Here is a 17,961-nt window from a genome sequence, read left to right on the forward strand (position 1 = left end):
AGTTAAAATTTCATTAACTGAATGATGATCACTAAAAGTGTAATTAAGACAAGTTCTGTAATACAATTTTGTCTCTGACATTAAAAATTTTTTTTTTATTAATATTGATAACCGATGTCAATTTTTTATGAGTTCCAAAATGGGTAATGTAGATGATATTTATTTCTCGAAACAATCCTCATTACATTTGTGTCGTTGTATTTCATTTTCTGGAGGAAAATGCTTTTGGAGTGAACTGAATTAAAATTAATGAACAGACACAGCAATAGTAAATCTCATGTGGATAACGTCTGAAATCATACTAGCTAAACAAGATTCGATTTCGCACACATTCTGAAAAAGCAAAAAAAAAAAGAAACTTAAAACAGTATCTACAAACAAAGGTTAAGCACACATAATGCTTTCAATGAACAAATTTCCGATATACATTGTTCAGCATGTATTTGCCATAAACAAGACCAAAACATATACCTAGATGACATCAAGAACATCTTTTTTGCTTTATGACATATAGAGTGTTCAATGAAATAATTTAGCAATTTTTTGCTAGGTGTGGTGAGTTTGAAACAAAGGTTTCTGTTCTCAAATTATTGTATTTTGGGACTGAATTCGAATGTAATGTAGAATCCCTAAAAATATAAAAATGGAAATTGAAAACTTACAAAATAGCGGAAAATCTAAAAGGGTTTATTCTCTTGATGACAAATTGGATGTCATCATTAAAATTAATTCGATTTTTTACCGATTTCCACAAGAAAAAATTCAATAACAAATGATGTAATATTGCTCAAAAATAATAATTATACTTGATCACCATATTTTATCTTTTGATTTTTATGGATCTGAAACGAAACTGTGAAAACAATGAGGAAGTTAGAAAACATTTCTCTAACGATATAGGTGGTTTTTTGAGAAAATCATATTTTCGTATTTTATTCTACCCTCCTCATAAATTTTCAGGTCTAAATGAGTTTTTCGTACATTCACTGAAATGAAAGCTAATGATTTCAAATTATTTTCGAATTTTAGTTATCTTAATGGTTTAGGTCATTTCAAAATTGCATTAAAAATTACTCATTCTTAATGTTACTTGAAGTGAGGTTTTTGACGAATCTCTACCTGAATTTTGTTTTAAATAGTTGCCCTCTTCATAGAAGCCTCATTTTTATATATGATCCGAGTGAGAAGGTACTCCTATCTCCTATCGTTGAATTTTTTTTTTGAGTTTGTGAATCAATCTGACATAGACATCATGGAAGATTTTAAAGATCTAACAGAAAGTTTTATTCAAGACATGATTGTGAATTGTGGCTCTCATATTCCAATTTCTTATGTATATAGTTATATAAAATCGAAAAAGAGTGATATTTCTTTTCAAAATTATTATTTAAAAGAGTTGATTAAGAAGAGGACAAGAACAAGATTTTCCTACAAGGATTACGGAATTATATTCTGCTTGCTGTGTAATGGAGCACAACCTTTTTCAACATGTGAATTAGACGACGAAATAACAATTTATGAGAGAGTTCTACAGATCAATGGTAAGTTTATTCATGCCTTCACATTATGGAAATGCAAAATATTTTAAGAATTTTTACTACTTCTTATTATTTATTAATTTTTAAAATATGCCGGAATTTTGAATATATGTAGTACTACATTGATACTGAATTCAATATTATTCATCGTAAAATCCTCTTGCTCAGAATTTATAGATGTGAAGTGAATCATTATTCAAATTGTTTCTAAAAAGAAATGAACCTTATTCAAAATCAGTCAAAAGACATACCTAAATTGATCGTTTTTTGATACCACCTAAAAAAGGAAAATACATATAAACATTTTCAATGTTTAACCTACTGTGTGAGTATAGATTTTCTAATTCTTTTCTCATTTTGTTTCAGATGTATATTTGATTGAACTATTCAAATGTTTCATTAATCCTCAAGACGTTCCATGTGAGAAGTCTCTGAAATTAATTTTAAATAATTTCGTTGATGATGAAGATTCCTTTTTGCGTCGACACACACCCTTGCACATGGCAGCCACATTGCCAAATGCGAACGTAACAATCACTCTTTTGAACAAGAAATTATGTTGTGAGGAGAAAACCACAAACGAGGAAACACCGATATTCTTTGCTGTGAAAAACAACCAGATGGAACAAGTGAAAACCCTTCTGAAATACGGAGCCAACCTCAGAGCGAGGGACATAAACAGCAATACAGTACTTCATGCATTATGTTCTGAAGAAGGAGAGATTAATATCGAACTGTTAGAATTTTTATTAAATGTCGGTTGTGACCCGAATTCATTTGGCAAAAATTCGTGTACCCCTTTACAGATGCTTGCTGAAAATGGAAGAATAAATAATGCATTGGAGTGTGCAGAATTACTGATCAGAAGAGGAGCTGATGTCAATTTGCAAAACCTTCACGGCGACACAGTTCTGCATACATTATCCTACTCTTGTGACGAATCCCAGTTCATTCTCTTTCTCGAATTACTGTTGAAGAGTAAAGCTGACACGAATATAGTCAATCATGACAACAAAACATTTTTGGATGAATTATTATTGGACTGCTGCCATTCTAGACGACATACTATTTTGAAACATCTGATTTTGTTAGATATCAATGGAAAATATCTATTCTGTGTTAATCCAATTCATTGTGATTCGTTGGATGTCGATTTCCAGAAAAGGAGTAGAAAAGAATTGCTTCATTTACGGTCCCGCAAAATAGCTCAATTCCAATCACAACCGGAATATTCTCTGGTGAGAATACTAAGTTCGACTGTAAGGGAAGTGTCCAGATTGTGTTGGAATCAAACATTGATAACAGCCATGTCTGAATTCAAGGAAAGAAAATTCCCAATTTACGGTCGTGAACTCAAATGCAAATTTGAAGCTGGGTTAAGACTATTCCTGGAACAACAAGCAGCTCATGAATTTTTCACTGTCGTCTCTAAAGGAAAGCTCAATTATTATACCATAATCGAAATTTTAAAATACATACCAGTACAAGAAGTGGGCAAATGTTCATTGACCTCGACCTAGCCAATCGAAGACCTCGTCCTCAAAAATGCTTTTTGTTGAAAGATAAATAAAAAAATTTTCAAAAGTGGAAGAAATTACTATAAAAACTAAGTGTAAAAGTATTATTTAGTCAATAGAATTTTATTGAATATTGTTATAATTTTTTCAAGGAATGATTAGAATTCAATATGTATATTTGTAAATATTTCAACTGTTTTGTATAAATATGTGAATAAAAATTTTTATTACAACCAAGTATCTAAACGGAGGTTTTCATTAGGTCGATTTAAGTTCATCGAATATTCGAATAATTTCATTCAATAATTGATTTGAATTCAATATGTATATTTGTAAATATTGCAATTATGTTATAATAAAATAAATGGATGAAAATATCTATTACAACAAAATATAAAAGCAATATACATATTCACAATCGATATTGTTTCATTCAATATTGTTGAGTGTATTTATGTTTTGTCAATATTTCAATAAAACTTATTGTTCTGTACACTCAGTTAGGTACATGTTACAATAATAATTCATTAATAATATTTACTTTGCAGAAATAAACAATTTCTTCAATATGTTATTGTTTTAATTATATTCATATAGTGCCATTTTCGCGTTTGCATAATGTAACAAAAAAATAAAATTGAGGTGAATTTATCCCTGACAATAATAAAATCAACCGAATAATTGAATCGATAACGAGTAATTGAAATACTCTGAAAGGTCTCTGCTAATGAAAAGTTTCATTATTTATATAAACTGATGTTTATTTTTAATGAGAATTAAATTTTATATACAGCTTATCGAATGAGCTGAGACAGGTGAGTGATCTACAGAAATCAATTGGAAGACACAGTGGTAGCAAAAATGTAGGAAGAGGTAAAAATTAAATTAGCAAAACGAGAATAGAGTTGACGCACATGCAGAATAACAACATATTGTCCTTAATGATGATTTATGCAGGGTTGAACATGAGTAGTTGGCCATAGCCTAGTGGTGAATGAAGGTCATCCAAGCCTGTTAGAAAATTCAAAATTGAAACATGGATTCAAAATATTCAGTTTCTGATGAAAATTTATAATTTAATGATTACTTATAATGATAATTTATAATTTATTTTGACTTTGGCACCCAAAATACACAGAACATTATACTAGAAAACTGAAATTCTTGACTTCTCTATGATTACCGTCGAAAGTTTGCAACGTTGCCAAAACATATCTCCTTTTCATCTAAACATCGATAATTAGCAAACGGTGCCATCTGTATAAATTATAAACATCGATTAATACTGAACATTGATTATGGGAACAATGTTTATTTTTTGTTACACCGTACAAGTCCTTGAAATACAGGGTGATACTTGAAAATTTTCACACGAGAGTAGTAACCCTCAAACGGAATATTGCTCAAATGAAAATATCGTATAGGTATCACTTACATTTCGAAAAAAGTGATTTTAAATGTCATAACGCATAAATGATCTTAATACACGTTTATCTACGTTCCTGAAAACATTTATTACATTAATGATAAGTAAAAATTAGACATTTCGTATGAAATTTCAATGAGCAAATGTTTATAGATCCTTTTTCGGTCTTTTTTTCGATTTAATCAGATTGGATAGTCTTTATTATCTATTATACATTCAAAAGATTTTAAATTTAGGTCCAAAAATAAATCTTCCAGCGGTTGGAAGGTAACGATTGAAATATAATCAAATTAAACTTATCGTCTTGATCCATCAGCTTTACACAGTTAAAATTTCATTAACTGAATGATGATCACTAAAAGTGTAATTAAGACAAGTTCTGTAATACAATTTTGTCTCTGACATTAAAAATTTTTTTTTTATTAATATTGATAACCGATGTCAATTTTTTATGAGTTCCAAAATGGGTAATGTAGAAGATATTTATTTCTCGAAACAATCCTCATTACATTTGTGTCGTTGTATTTCATTTTCTGGAGGAAAATGCTTTTGGAGTGAACTGAATTAAAATTAATGAACAGACACGGCAATAGTAAATCTCATGTGGATAACGTCTGAAATCATACTAGCTAAACAAGATTCGATTTCGCACACATTCTGAAAAAGCAAAAAAAAAAAGAAACTTAAAACAGTATCTACAAACAAAGGTTAAGCACACATAATGCTTTCAATGAACAAATTTCCGATATACATTGTTCAGCATGTATTTGCCATAAACAAGACCAAAACATATACCTAGATGACATCAAGAACATCTTTTTTGCTTTATGACATATAGAGTGTTCAATGAAATAATTTAGCAATTTTTTGCTAGGTGTGGTGAGTTTGAAACAAAGGTTTCTGTTCTCAAATTATTGTATTTTGGGACTGAATTCGAATGTAATGTAGAATCCCTAAAAATATAAAAATGGAAATTGAAAACTTACAAAATAGCGGAAAATCTAAAAGGGTTTATTCTCTTGATGACAAATTGGATGTCATCATTAAAATTAATTCGATTTTTCACCGATTTCCACAAGAAAAAATTCAATAACAAATGATGTAATATTGCTCAAAAATAATAATTATACTTGATCACCATATTTTATCTTTTGATTTTTATGGATCTGAAACGAAACTGTGAAAACAATGAGGAAGTTAGAAAACATTTCTCTAACGATATAGGTGGTTTTTTGAGAAAATCATATTTTCGTATTTTATTCTACCCTCCTCATAAATTTTCAGGTCTAAATGAGTTTTTTGTACATTCACTGAAATGAAAGCTAATGATTTCAAATTATTTTCGAATTTTAGTTATCTTAATGGTTTAGGTCATTTCAAAATTGCATTAAAAATTACTCATTCTTAATGTTACTTGAAGTGAGGTTTTTGACGAATCTCTACCTGAATTTTGTTTTAAATAGTTGCCCTCTTCATAGAAGCCTCATTTTTATATATGATCCGAGTGAGAAGGTACTCCTATCTCCTATCGTTGAATTTTTTTTTTGAGTTTGTGAATCAATCTGACATAGACATCATGGAAGATTTTAAAGATCTAACAGAAAGTTTTATTCAAGACATGATTGTGAATTGTGGCTCTCATATTCCAATTTCTTATGTATATAGTTATATAAAATCGAAAAAGAGTGATATTTCTTTTCAAAATTATTATTTAAAAGGGTTGATTAAGAAGAGGACAAGAACAAGATTTTCCTACAAGGATTACGGAATTATATTCTGCTTGCTGTGTAATGGAGCACAACCTTTTTCAACATGTGAATTAGACGACGAAATAACAATTTATGAGAGAGTTCTACAGATCAATGGTAAGTTTATTCATGCCTTCACATTATGGAAATGAAAAATATTATAAGAATTTTTACTGCTTCTTATTATTTATTAATTTTTAAAATATGCCGGAATTTTGAATATATGTAGTACTACATTGATACTGAATTCAATATTATTCATCGTAAAATCCTCTTGCTCAGAATTTATAGATGTGAAGTGAATCATTATTCAAATTGTTTCTAAAAAGAAATGAACCTTATTCAAAATCAGTCAAAAGACATACCTAAATTGATCGTTTTTTGATACCACCTAAAAAAGGAAAATACATATAAACATTTTCAATGTTTAACCTACTGTGTGAGTATAGATTTTCTAATTCTTTTCTCATTTTGTTTCAGATGTATATTTGATTGAACTATTCAAATGTTTCATTCATCCTCAAGACGTTCCATGTGAGAAGTCTCTGAAATTAATTTTAAATAATTTCGTTGATGATGAAGATTCCTTTTTGCGTCGACACACACCCTTGCACATGGCAGCCACATTGCCAAATGCGAACGTAACAATCACTCTTTTGAACAAGAAATTATGTTGTGAGGAGAAAACCACAAACGAGGAAACACCGATATTCTTTGCTGTGAAAAACAACCAGATGGAACAAGTGAAAACCCTTCTGAAATACGGAGCCAACCTCAGAGCGAGGGACATAAACAGCAATACAGTACTTCATGCATTATGTTCTGAAGAAGGAGAGATTAATATCGAACTGTTAGAATTTTTATTAAATGTCGGTTGTGACCCGAATTCATTTGGCAAAAATTCGTGTACCCCTTTACAGATGCTTGCTGAAAATGGAAGAATAAATAATGCATTGGAGTGTGCAGAATTACTGATCAGAAGAGGAGCTGATGTCAATTTGCAAAACCTTCACGGCGACACAGTTCTGCATACATTATCCTACTCTTGTGACGAATCCCAGTTCATTCTCTTTCTCGAATTACTGTTGAAGAGTAAAGCTGACACGAATATAGTCAATCATGACAACAAAACATTTTTGGATGAATTATTATTGGACTGCTGCCATTCTAGACGACATACTATTTTGAAACATCTGATTTTGTTAGATATCAATGGAAAATATCAATTCTGTGTTAATCCAATTCATTGTGATTCGTTGGATGTCGATTTCCAGAAAAGGAGTAGAAAAGAATTGCTTCATTTACGGTCCCGCAAAATAGCTCAATTCCAATCACAACCGGAATATTCTCTGGTGAGAATACTAAGTTCGACTGTAAGGGAAGTGTCCAGATTGTGTTGGAATCAAACATTGATAACAGCCATGTCTGAATTCAAGGAAAGAAAATTCCCAATTTACGGTCGTGAACTCAAATGCAAATTTGAAGCTGGGTTAAGACTATTCCTGGAACAACAAGCAGCTCATGAATTTTTCACTGTCGTCTCTAAAGGAAAGCTCAATTATTATACCATAATCGAAATTTTAAAATACATACCAGTACAAGAAGTGGGCAAATGTTCATTGACCTCGACCTAGCCAATCGAAGACCTCGTCCTCAAAAATGCTTTTTGTTGAAAGATAAATAAAAAAATTTTCAAAAGTGGAAGAAATTACTATAAAAACTAAGTGTAAAAGTATTATTTAGTCAATAGAATTTTATTGAATATTGTTATAATTTTTTCAAGGAATGATTAGAATTCAATATGTATATTTGTAAATATTTCAACTGTTTTGTATAAATATGTGAATAAAAATTTTTATTACAACCAAGTATCTAAACGGAGGTTTTCATTAGGTCGATTTAAGTTCATCGAATATTCGAATAATTTCATTCAATAATTGATTTGAATTCAATATGTATATTTGTAAATATTGCAATTATGTTATAATAAAATAAATGGATGAAAATATCTATTACAACAAAATATAAAAGCAATATACATATTCACAATCGATATTGTTTCATTGAATATTGTTGAGTGTATTTATGTTTTGTCAATATTTCAATAAAACTTATTGTTCTGTACACTCAGTTAGGTACATGTTACAATAATAATTCATTAATAATATTTACTTTGCAGAAATAAACAATTTCTTCAATATGTTATTGTTTTAATTATATTCATATAGTGCCATTTTCGCGTTTGCATAATGTAACAAAAAAATAAAATTGAGGTGAATTTATCCCTGACAATAATAAAATCAACCGAATAATTGAATCGATAACGAGTAATTGAAATACTCTGAAAGGTCTCTGCTAATGAAAAGTTTCATTATTTATATAAACTGATGTTTATTTTTAATGAGAATTAAATTTTATATACAGCTTATCGAATGAGCTGAGACAGGTGAGTGATCTACAGAAATCAATTGGAAGACACAGTGGTAGCAAAAATGTAGGAAGAGGTTAAAATTAAATTAGCAAAACGAGAATAGAGTTGACGCAAATGCAGAATAACAACATATTGTCCTTAATGATGATTTATGCAGGGTTGAACATGAGTAGTTGGCCATAGCCTAGTGGTGAATGAAGGTCATCCAAGCCTGTTAGAAAATTCAAAATTGAAACATGGATTCAAAATATTCAGTTTCTGATGAAAAATTATAATTTAATGATTACTTATAATGATAATTTATAATTTATTTTGACTTTGGCACCCAAAATACACAGAAAATTATACTAGAAAACTGAAATTCTTGACTTCTCTATGATTACCGTCGAAAGTTTGCAACGTTGCCAAAACATATCTCCTTTTCATCTAAACATCGATAATTAGCAAACGGTGCAATCTGTATAAATTATAAACATCGATTAATACTGAACATTGATTATGGGAACAATGTTTATTTTTTGTTACACCGTACAAGTCCTTGAAATACAGGGTGATACTTGAAAATTTTCACACGAGAGTAGTAACCCTCAAACGGAATATTGCTCAAATGAAAATATCGTATAGGTATCACTTACATTTCGAAAAAAGTGCTTTTAAATGTCATAACGCATAAATGATCTTCCTACACGTTTATCTACGTTCCTGAAAACATTTATTACATTAATGATAAGTAAAAATTAGACATTTCGTATGAAATTTCAATGAGCAAATGTTTATAGATCCTTGTTCGGTCTTTTTTTCGATTTAATCAGATTGGATAGTCTTTATTATCTATTATACATTCAAAAGATTTTAAATTTAGGTCCAAAAATAAATCTTCCAGCGGTTGGAAGGTAACGATTGAAATATAATCAAATTAAACTTATCGTCTTGATCCATCAGCTTTACACAGTTAAAATTTCATTAACTGAATGATGATCACTAAAAGTGTAATTAAGACAAGTTCTGTAATACAATTTTGTCTCTGACATTAAAAATTTTTTTTTTATTAATATTGATAACCGATGTCAATTTTTTATGAGTTCCAAAATGGGTAATGTAGAAGATATTTATTTCTCGAAACAATCCTCATTACATTTGTGTCGTTGTATTTCATTTTCTGGAGGAAAATGCTTTTGGAGTGAACTGAATTAAAATTAATGAACAGACACAGCAATAGTAAATCTCATGTGGATAACGTCTGAAATCATACTAGCTAAACAAGATTCGATTTCGCACACATTCTGAAAAAGCAAAAAAAAAAAGAAACTTAAAACAGTATCTACAAACAAAGGTTAAGCACACATAATGCTTTCAATGAACAAATTTCCGATATACATTGTTCAGCATGTATTTGCCATAAACAAGACCAAAACATATACCTAGATGACATCAAGAACATCTTTTTTGCTTTATGACATATAGAGTGTTCAATGAAATAATTTAGCAATTTTTTGCTAGGTGTGGTGAGTTTGAAACAAAGGTTTCTGTTCTCAAATTATTGTATTTTGGGACTGAATTCGAAAGTAATGTAGAATCCCTAAAAATATAAAAATGGAAATTGAAAACTTACAAAATAGCGGAAAATCTAAAAGGGTTTATTCTCTTGATGACAAATTGGATGTCATCATTAAAATTAATTCGATTTTTTACCGATTTCCACAAGAAAAAATTCAATAACAAATGATGTAATATTGCTCAAAAATAATAATTATACTTGATCACCATATTTTATCTTTTGATTTTTATGGATCTGAAACGAAACTGGGAAAACAATGAGGAAGTTAGAAAACATTTCTCTAACGATATAGGTGGTTTTTTGAGAAAATCATATTTTCGTATTTTATTCTACCCTCCTCATAAATTTTCAGGTCTAAATGAGTTTTTCGTACATTCACTGAAATGAAAGCTAATGATTTCAAATTATTTTCGAATTTTAGTTATCTTAATGGTTTAGGTCATTTCAAAATTGCATTAAAAATTACTCATTCTTAATGTTACTTGAAGTGAGGTTTTTGACGAATCTCTACCTGAATTTTGTTTTAAATAGTTGCCCTCTTCATAGAAGCCTCATTTTTATATATGATCCGAGTGAGAAGGTACTCCTATCTCCTATCGTTGAATTTTTTTTTTGAGTTTGTGAATCAATCTGACATAGACATCATGGAAGATTTTAAAGATCTAACAGAAAGTTTTATTCAAGACATGATTGTGAATTGTGGCTCTCATATTCCAATTTCTTATGTATATAGTTATATAAAATCGAAAAAGAGTGATATTTCTTTTCAAAATTATTATTTAAAAGAGTTGATTAAGAAGAGGACAAGAACAAGATTTTCCTACAAGGATTACGGAATTATATTCTGCTTGCTGTGTAATGGAGCACAACCTTTTTCAACATGTGAATTAGACGACGAAATAACAATTTATGAGAGAGTTCTACAGATCAATGGTAAGTTTATTCATGCCTTTACATTATGGAAATGAAAAATATTATAAGAATTTTTACTACTTCTTATTATTTATTGATTTTTAAAATATGCCGGAATTTTGAATATATGTAGTACTACATTGATACTGAATTCAATATTATTCATCGTAAAATCCTCTTGCTCAGAATTTATAGATGTGAAGTGAATCATTATTCAAATTGTTTCTAAAAAGAAATGAACCTTATTCAAAATCAGTCAAAAGACATACCTAAATTGATCGTTTTTTGATACCACCTAAAAAAGGAAAATACATATAAACATTTTCAATGTTTAACCTACTGTGTGAGTATAGATTTTCTAATTCTTTTCTCATTTTGTTTCAGATGTATATTTGATTGAACTATTCAAATGTTTCATTAATACTCAAGACGTTCCATGTGAGAAGTCTCTGAAATTAATTTTAAATAATTTCGTTGATGATGAAGATTCCTTTTTGCATCGACACACACCCTTGCACATGGCAGCCACATTGCCAAATGCGAACGTAACAATCACTCTTTTGAACAAGAAATTATGTTGTGAGGAGAAAACCACAAACGAGGAAACACCGATATTCTTTGCTGTGAAAAACAACCAGATGGAACAAGTGAAAACCCTTCTGAAATACGGAGCCAACCTCAGAGCGAGGGACATAAACAGCAATACAGTACTTCATGCATTATGTTCTGAAGAAGGAGAGATTAATATCGAACTGTTAGAATTTTTATTAAATGTCGGTTGTGACCCGAATTCATTTGGCAAAAATTCGTGTACCCCTTTACAGATGCTTGCTGAAAATGGAAGAATAAATAATGCATTGGAGTGTGCAGAATTACTGATCAGAAGAGGAGCTGATGTCAATTTGCAAAACCTTCACGGCGACACAGTTCTGCATACATTATCCTACTCTTGTGACGAATCCCAGTTCATTCTCTTTCTCGAATTACTGTTGAAGAGTAAAGCTGACACGAATATAGTCAATCATGACAACAAAACATTTTTGGATGAATTATTATTGGACTGCTGCCATTCTAGACGACATACTATTTTGAAACATCTGATTTTGTTAGATATCAATGGAAAATATCAATTCTGTGTTAATCCAATTCATTGTGATTCGTTGGATGTCGATTTCCAGAAAAGGAGTAGAAAAGAATTGCTTCATTTACGGTCCCGCAAAATAGCTCAATTCCAATCACAACCGGAATATTCTCTGGTGAGAATACTAAGTTCGACTGTAAGGGAAGTGTCCAGATTGTGTTGGAATCAAACATTGATAACAGCCATGTCTGAATTCAAGGAAAGAAAATTCCCAATTTACGGTCGTGAACTCAAATGCAAATTTGAAGCTGGGTTAAGACTATTCCTGGAACAACAAGCAGCTCATGAATTTTTCACTGTCGTCTCTAAAGGAAAGCTCAATTATTATACCATAATCGAAATTTTAAAATACATACCAGTACAAGAAGTGGGCAAATGTTCATTGACCTCGACCTAGCCAATCGAAGACCTCGTCCTCAAAAATGCTTTTTGTTGAAAGATAAATAAAAAAATTTTCAAAAGTGGAAAAAATTACTATAAAAACTAAGTGTAAAAGTATTATTTAGTCAATAGAATTTTATTGAATATTGTTATAATTTTTTCAAGGAATAATTAGAATTCAATATGTATATTTGTAAATATTTCAACTGTTTTGTATAAATATGTGAATAAAAATTTTTATTACAACCAAGTATCTAAACGGAGGTTTTCATTAGGTCGATTTAAGTTCATCGAATATTCCAATAATTTCATTCAATAATTGATTTGAATTCAATATGTATATTTGTAAATATTGCAATTATGTTATAATAAAATAAATGGATGAAAATATCTATTACAACAAAATATAAAAGCAATATACATATTCACAATCGATTGTGAATATGTATATTGCTTTTATATTGATAATATATTGAAATATTGACAAAACATAAATACACTCAACAATATTGAATGAAACAATATCGATATTGTTTCATTCAATATTGTTGAGTGTATTTATGTTTTGTCAATATTTCAATAAAACTTATTGTTCTGTACAATCAGTTAGGTACATGTTACAATAATAATTCATTAATAATATTTACTTTGCAGAAATAAACAATTTCTTCAATATGTTATTGTTTTAATTATATTCATATAGTGCCATTTTCGCGTTTGCATAATGTAACAAAAAAATAAAATTGAGGTGAATTTATCCCTGACAATAATAAAATCAACCGAATAATTGAATCGATAACGAGTAATTGAAATACTCTGAAAGGTCTCTGCTAATGAAAAGTTTCATTATTTATATAAACTGATGTTTATTTTTAATGAGAATTAAATTTTATATACAGCTTATCGAATGAGCTGAGACAGGTGAGTGATCTACAGAAATCAATTGGAAGACACAGTGGTAGCAAAAATGTAGGAAGAGGTTAAAATTAAATTAGCAAAACGAGAATAGAGTTGACGCAAATGCAGAATAACAACATATTGTCCTTAATGATGATTTATGCAGGGTTGAACATGAGTAGTTGGCCATAGCCTAGTGGTGAATGAAGGTCATCCAAGCCTGTTAGAAAATTCAAAATTGAAACATGGATTCAAAATATTCAGTTTCTGATGAAAATTTATAATTTAATGATTACTTATAATGATAATTTATAATTTATTTTGACTTTGGCACCCAAAATACACAGAACATTATACTAGAAAACTGAAATTCTTGACTTCTCTATGATTACCGTCGAAAGTTTGCAACGTTGCCAAAAGATATCTCCTTTTCATCTAAACATCGATAATTAGCAAACGGTGCAATCTGTATAAATTATAAACATCGATTAATACTGAACATTGATTATGGGAACAATGTTTATTTTTTGTTACACCGTTCAAGTCCTTGAAATACAGGGTGATACTTGAAAATTTTCACACGAGAGCAGTAACCCTCAAACGGAATATTGCTCAAATGAAAATATCGTATAGGTATCACTTACATTTCGAAAAAAGTGCTTTTAAATGTCATAACGCATAAATGATCTTCCTACACGTTTATCTACGTTCCTGAAAACATTTATTACATTAATGATAAGTAAAAATTAGACATTTCGTATGAAATTTCAATGAGCAAATGTTTATAGATCCTTGTTCGGTCTTTTTTTCGATTTAATCAGATTGGATAGTCTTTATTATCTATTATACATTCAAAAGATTTTAAATTTAGGTCCAAAAATAAATCTTCCAGCGGTTGGAAGGTAACGATTGAAATATAATCAAATTAAACTTATCGTCTTGATCCATCAGCTTTACACAGTTAAAATTTCATTAACTGAATGATGATCACTAAAAGTGTAATTAAGACAAGTTCTGTAATACAATTTTGTCTCTGACATTAAAAATTTTTTTTTATTAATAATGATAACCGATGTCAATTTTTTATGAGTTCCAAAATGGGTAATGTAGATGATATTTATTTCTGGAAACAATCCTCATTACATTTGTGTCGTTGTATTTCATTTTCTGGAGGAAAATGCTTTTGGACTGAACTGAATTAAAATTAATGAACAGACACAGCAATAGTAAATCTCATGTGGATAACGTCTGAAATCATACTAGCTAAACAAGATTCGATTTCGCACACATTCTGAAAAAGCAAAAAAAAAAAGAAACTTAAAACAGTATATACAAACAAAGGTTAAGCACACATAATGCTTTCAATGAACAAATTTCCGATATACATTGTTCAGCATGTATTTGCCATAAACAAGACCAAAACATATACCTAGATGACATCAAGAACATCTTTTTTGCTTTATGACATATAGAGTGTTCAATGAAATAATTTAGCAATTTTTTGCTAGGTGTGGTGAGTTTGAAACAAAGGTTTCTGTTCTCAAATTATTGTATTTTGGGACTGAATTCGAATGTAATGTAGAATCCCTAAAAATATAAAAATGGAAATTGAAAACTTACAAAATAGCGGAAAATCTAAAAGGGTTTATTCTCTTGATGACAAATTGGATGTCATCATTAAAATTAATTCGATTTTTTACCAATTTCCACAAGAAAAAATTCAATAACAAATTATGTAATATTGCTCAAAAATAATAATTATACTTGATCACCATATTTTATCTTTTGATTTTTATGGATCTGAAACGAAACTGTGAAAACAATGAGGAAGTTAGAAAACATTTCTCTAACGATATAGGTGGTTTTTTGAGAAAATTATATTTTCGTATTTTATTGTACCCTCCTCATAAATTTTCAGGTCTAAATGAGTTTTTCGTACATTCACTGAAATGAAAGCTAATGATTTCAAATTATTTTCGAATTTTAGTTATCTTAATGGTTTAGGTCATTTCAAAATTGCATTAAAAATTACTCATTCTTAATGTTACTTGAAGTGAGGTTTTTGACGAATCTCTACCTGAATTTTGTTTTAAATAGTTGCCCTCTTCATAGAAGCCTCATTTTTATATATGATCCGAGTGAGAAGGTACTCCTATCTCCTATCGTTGAATTTTTTTTTTTGAGTTTGTGAATCAATCTGACATAGACATCATGGAAGATTTTAAAGATCTAACAGAAAGTTTTATTCAAGACATGATTGTGAATTGTGGCTCTCATATTCCAATTTCTTATGTATATAGTTATAAAAAATCGAAAAAGAGTGATATTTCTTTTCAAAATTATTATTTAAAAGAGTTGATTAAGAAGAGGACAAGAACAAGATTTTCCTACAAGGATTACGGAATTATATTCTGCTTGCTGTGTAATGGAGCACAACCTTTTTCAACATGTGAATTAGACGACGAAATAACAATTTATGAGAGAGTTCTACAGATCAATGGTAAGTTTATTCATGCCTTTACATTATGGAAATGAAAAATATTATAAGAATTTTTACTACTTCTTATTATTTATTAATTTTTAAAACATGCCGGAATTTTGAATATATGTAGTACTACATTGATACTGAATTCAATATTATTCATCGTAAAATCCTCTTGCTCAGAATTTATAGATGTGAAGTGAATCATTATTCAAATTGTTTCTAAAAAGAAATGAACCTTATTCAAAATCAGTCAAAAGACATACCTAAATTGATCGTTTTTGGATACCATCTAAAAAAGGAAAATACATATAAACATTTTCAATGTTTAACCTACTGTGTGAGTATAGATTTTCTAATTCTTTTCTCATTTTGTTTCAGATGTATATTTGATTGAACTATTCAAATGTTTCATTAATCCTCAAGACGTTCCATGTGAGAAGTCTCTGAAATTAATTTTAAATAATTTCGTTGATGATGAAGATTCCTTTTTGCGTCGACACACACCCTTGCACATGGCAGCCACATTGCCAAATGCGAACGTAACAATCACTCTTTTGAACAAGAAATTATGTTGTGAGGAGAAAACCACAAACGAGGAAACACCGATATTCTTTGCTGTGAAAAACAACCAGATGGAACAAGTGAAAACCCTTCTGAAATACGGAGCCAACCTCAGAGCGAGGGACATAAACAGCAATACAGTACTTCATGCATTATGTTCTGAAGAAGGAGAGATTAATATCGAACTGTTAGAATTTTTATTAAATGTCGGTTGTGACCCGAATTCATTTGGCAAAAATTCGTGTACCCCTTTACAGATGCTTGCTGAAAATGGAAGAATAAATAATGCATTGGAGTGTGCAGAATTACTGATCAGAAGAGGAGCTGATGTCAATTTGCAAAACCTTCACGGCGACACAGTTCTGCATACATTATCCTACTCTTGTGACGAATCCCAGTTCATTCTCTTTCTCGAATTACTGTTGAAGAGTAAAGCTGACACGAATATAGTCAATCATGACAACAAAACATTTTTGGATGAATTATTATTGGACTGCTGCCATTCTAGACGACATACTATTTTGAAACATCTGATTTTGTTAGATATCAATGGAAAATATCAATTCTGTGTTAATCCAATTCATTGTGATTCGTTGGATGTCGATTTCCAGAAAAGGAGTAGAAAAGAATTGCTTCATTTACGGTCCCGCAAAATAGCTCAATTCCAATCACAACCGGAATATTCTCTGGTGAGAATACTAAGTTCGACTGTAAGGGAAGTGTCCAGATTGTGTTGGAATCAAACATTGATAACAGCCATGTCTGAATTCAAGGAAAGAAAATTCCCAATTTACGGTCGTGAACTCAAATGCAAATTTGAAGCTGGGTTAAGACTATTCCTGGAACAACAAGCAGCTCATGAATTTTTCACTGTCGTCTCTAAAGGAAAGCTCAATTATTATACCATAATCGAAATTTTAAAATACATACCAGTACAAGAAGTGGGCAAATGTTCATTGACCTCGACCTAGCCAATCGAAGACCTCGTCCTCAAAAATGCTTTTTGTTGAAAGATAAATAAAAAAATTTTCAAAAGTGGAAGAAATTACTATAAAAACTAAGTGTAAAAGTATTATTTAGTCAATAGAATTTTATTGAATATTGTTATAATTTTTTCAAGGAATGATTAGAATTCAATATGTATATTTGTAAATATTTCAACTGTTTTGTATAAATATGTGAATAAAAATTTTTATTACAACCAAGTATCTAAACGGAGGTTTTCATTAGGTCGATTTAAGTTCATCGAATATTCGAATAATTTCATTCAATAATTGATTTGAATTCAATATGTATATTTGTAAATATTGCAATTATGTTATAATAAAATAAATGGATGAAAATATCTATTACAACAAAATATAAA

General features: G+C 29.7%; 3 protein-coding genes across 3 annotated transcripts; all 3 read left to right on the forward strand.

The window, feature by feature from the left end:
• Positions 1-1,281: 1,281 nt before the first annotated feature.
• Positions 1,282-3,338, forward strand: LOC123673119. Its single transcript, XM_045607559.1, has 2 exons — positions 1,282-1,541; positions 1,905-3,338. The coding sequence occupies exons 1-2, from the start codon at positions 1,295-1,297 to the stop codon at positions 3,056-3,058; spliced, it is 1,401 nt and encodes a 466-aa protein (XP_045463515.1). The 5' UTR covers positions 1,282-1,294; the 3' UTR covers positions 3,059-3,338.
• An 8,310-nt stretch (positions 3,339-11,648) lies between these two features.
• LOC123673273 (putative ankyrin repeat protein RF_0381) lies at positions 11,649-12,668 on the forward strand. Its single transcript, XM_045607754.1, has one exon. It carries the CDS (start codon positions 11,649-11,651, stop codon positions 12,666-12,668), a length of 1,020 nt encoding a protein of 339 aa, XP_045463710.1.
• Positions 12,669-15,760: 3,092 nt separating this feature from the next.
• Positions 15,761-17,846, forward strand: LOC123673274 (putative ankyrin repeat protein RF_0580). The gene is made up of 2 exons (XM_045607755.1): positions 15,761-16,049; positions 16,413-17,846. Exons 1-2 carry the CDS (start codon positions 15,761-15,763, stop codon positions 17,564-17,566), a joined length of 1,443 nt encoding a protein of 480 aa, XP_045463711.1. The 3' UTR covers positions 17,567-17,846.
• The last annotated feature ends 115 nt before the right edge of the window (positions 17,847-17,961 follow it).

Source organism: Harmonia axyridis, chromosome 2 (assembly GCF_914767665.1).
Source record: "Harmonia axyridis chromosome 2, icHarAxyr1.1, whole genome shotgun sequence".
Lineage (NCBI taxonomy): Eukaryota > Metazoa > Arthropoda > Insecta > Coleoptera > Coccinellidae > Harmonia > Harmonia axyridis.

Bases quoted from the DNA above. Each gene is read 5' to 3' on its own strand.
- LOC123673119 (XM_045607559.1), top strand. From the start codon at position 1,295: ATGATTGTGAATTGTGGCTCTCATATTCCAATTTCTTATGTATATAGT. The intron at 1,542-1,904 runs GTAAGTTTATTC...ATTTTGTTTCAG, and splicing joins GAGAGTTCTACAGATCAATG to ATGTATATTTGATTGAACTA.
- LOC123673273 (XM_045607754.1), top strand. From the start codon at position 11,649: ATGGCAGCCACATTGCCAAATGCGAACGTAACAATCACTCTTTTGAAC.
- LOC123673274 (XM_045607755.1), top strand. From the start codon at position 15,761: ATGGAAGATTTTAAAGATCTAACAGAAAGTTTTATTCAAGACATGATT. The intron at 16,050-16,412 runs GTAAGTTTATTC...ATTTTGTTTCAG, and splicing joins GAGAGTTCTACAGATCAATG to ATGTATATTTGATTGAACTA.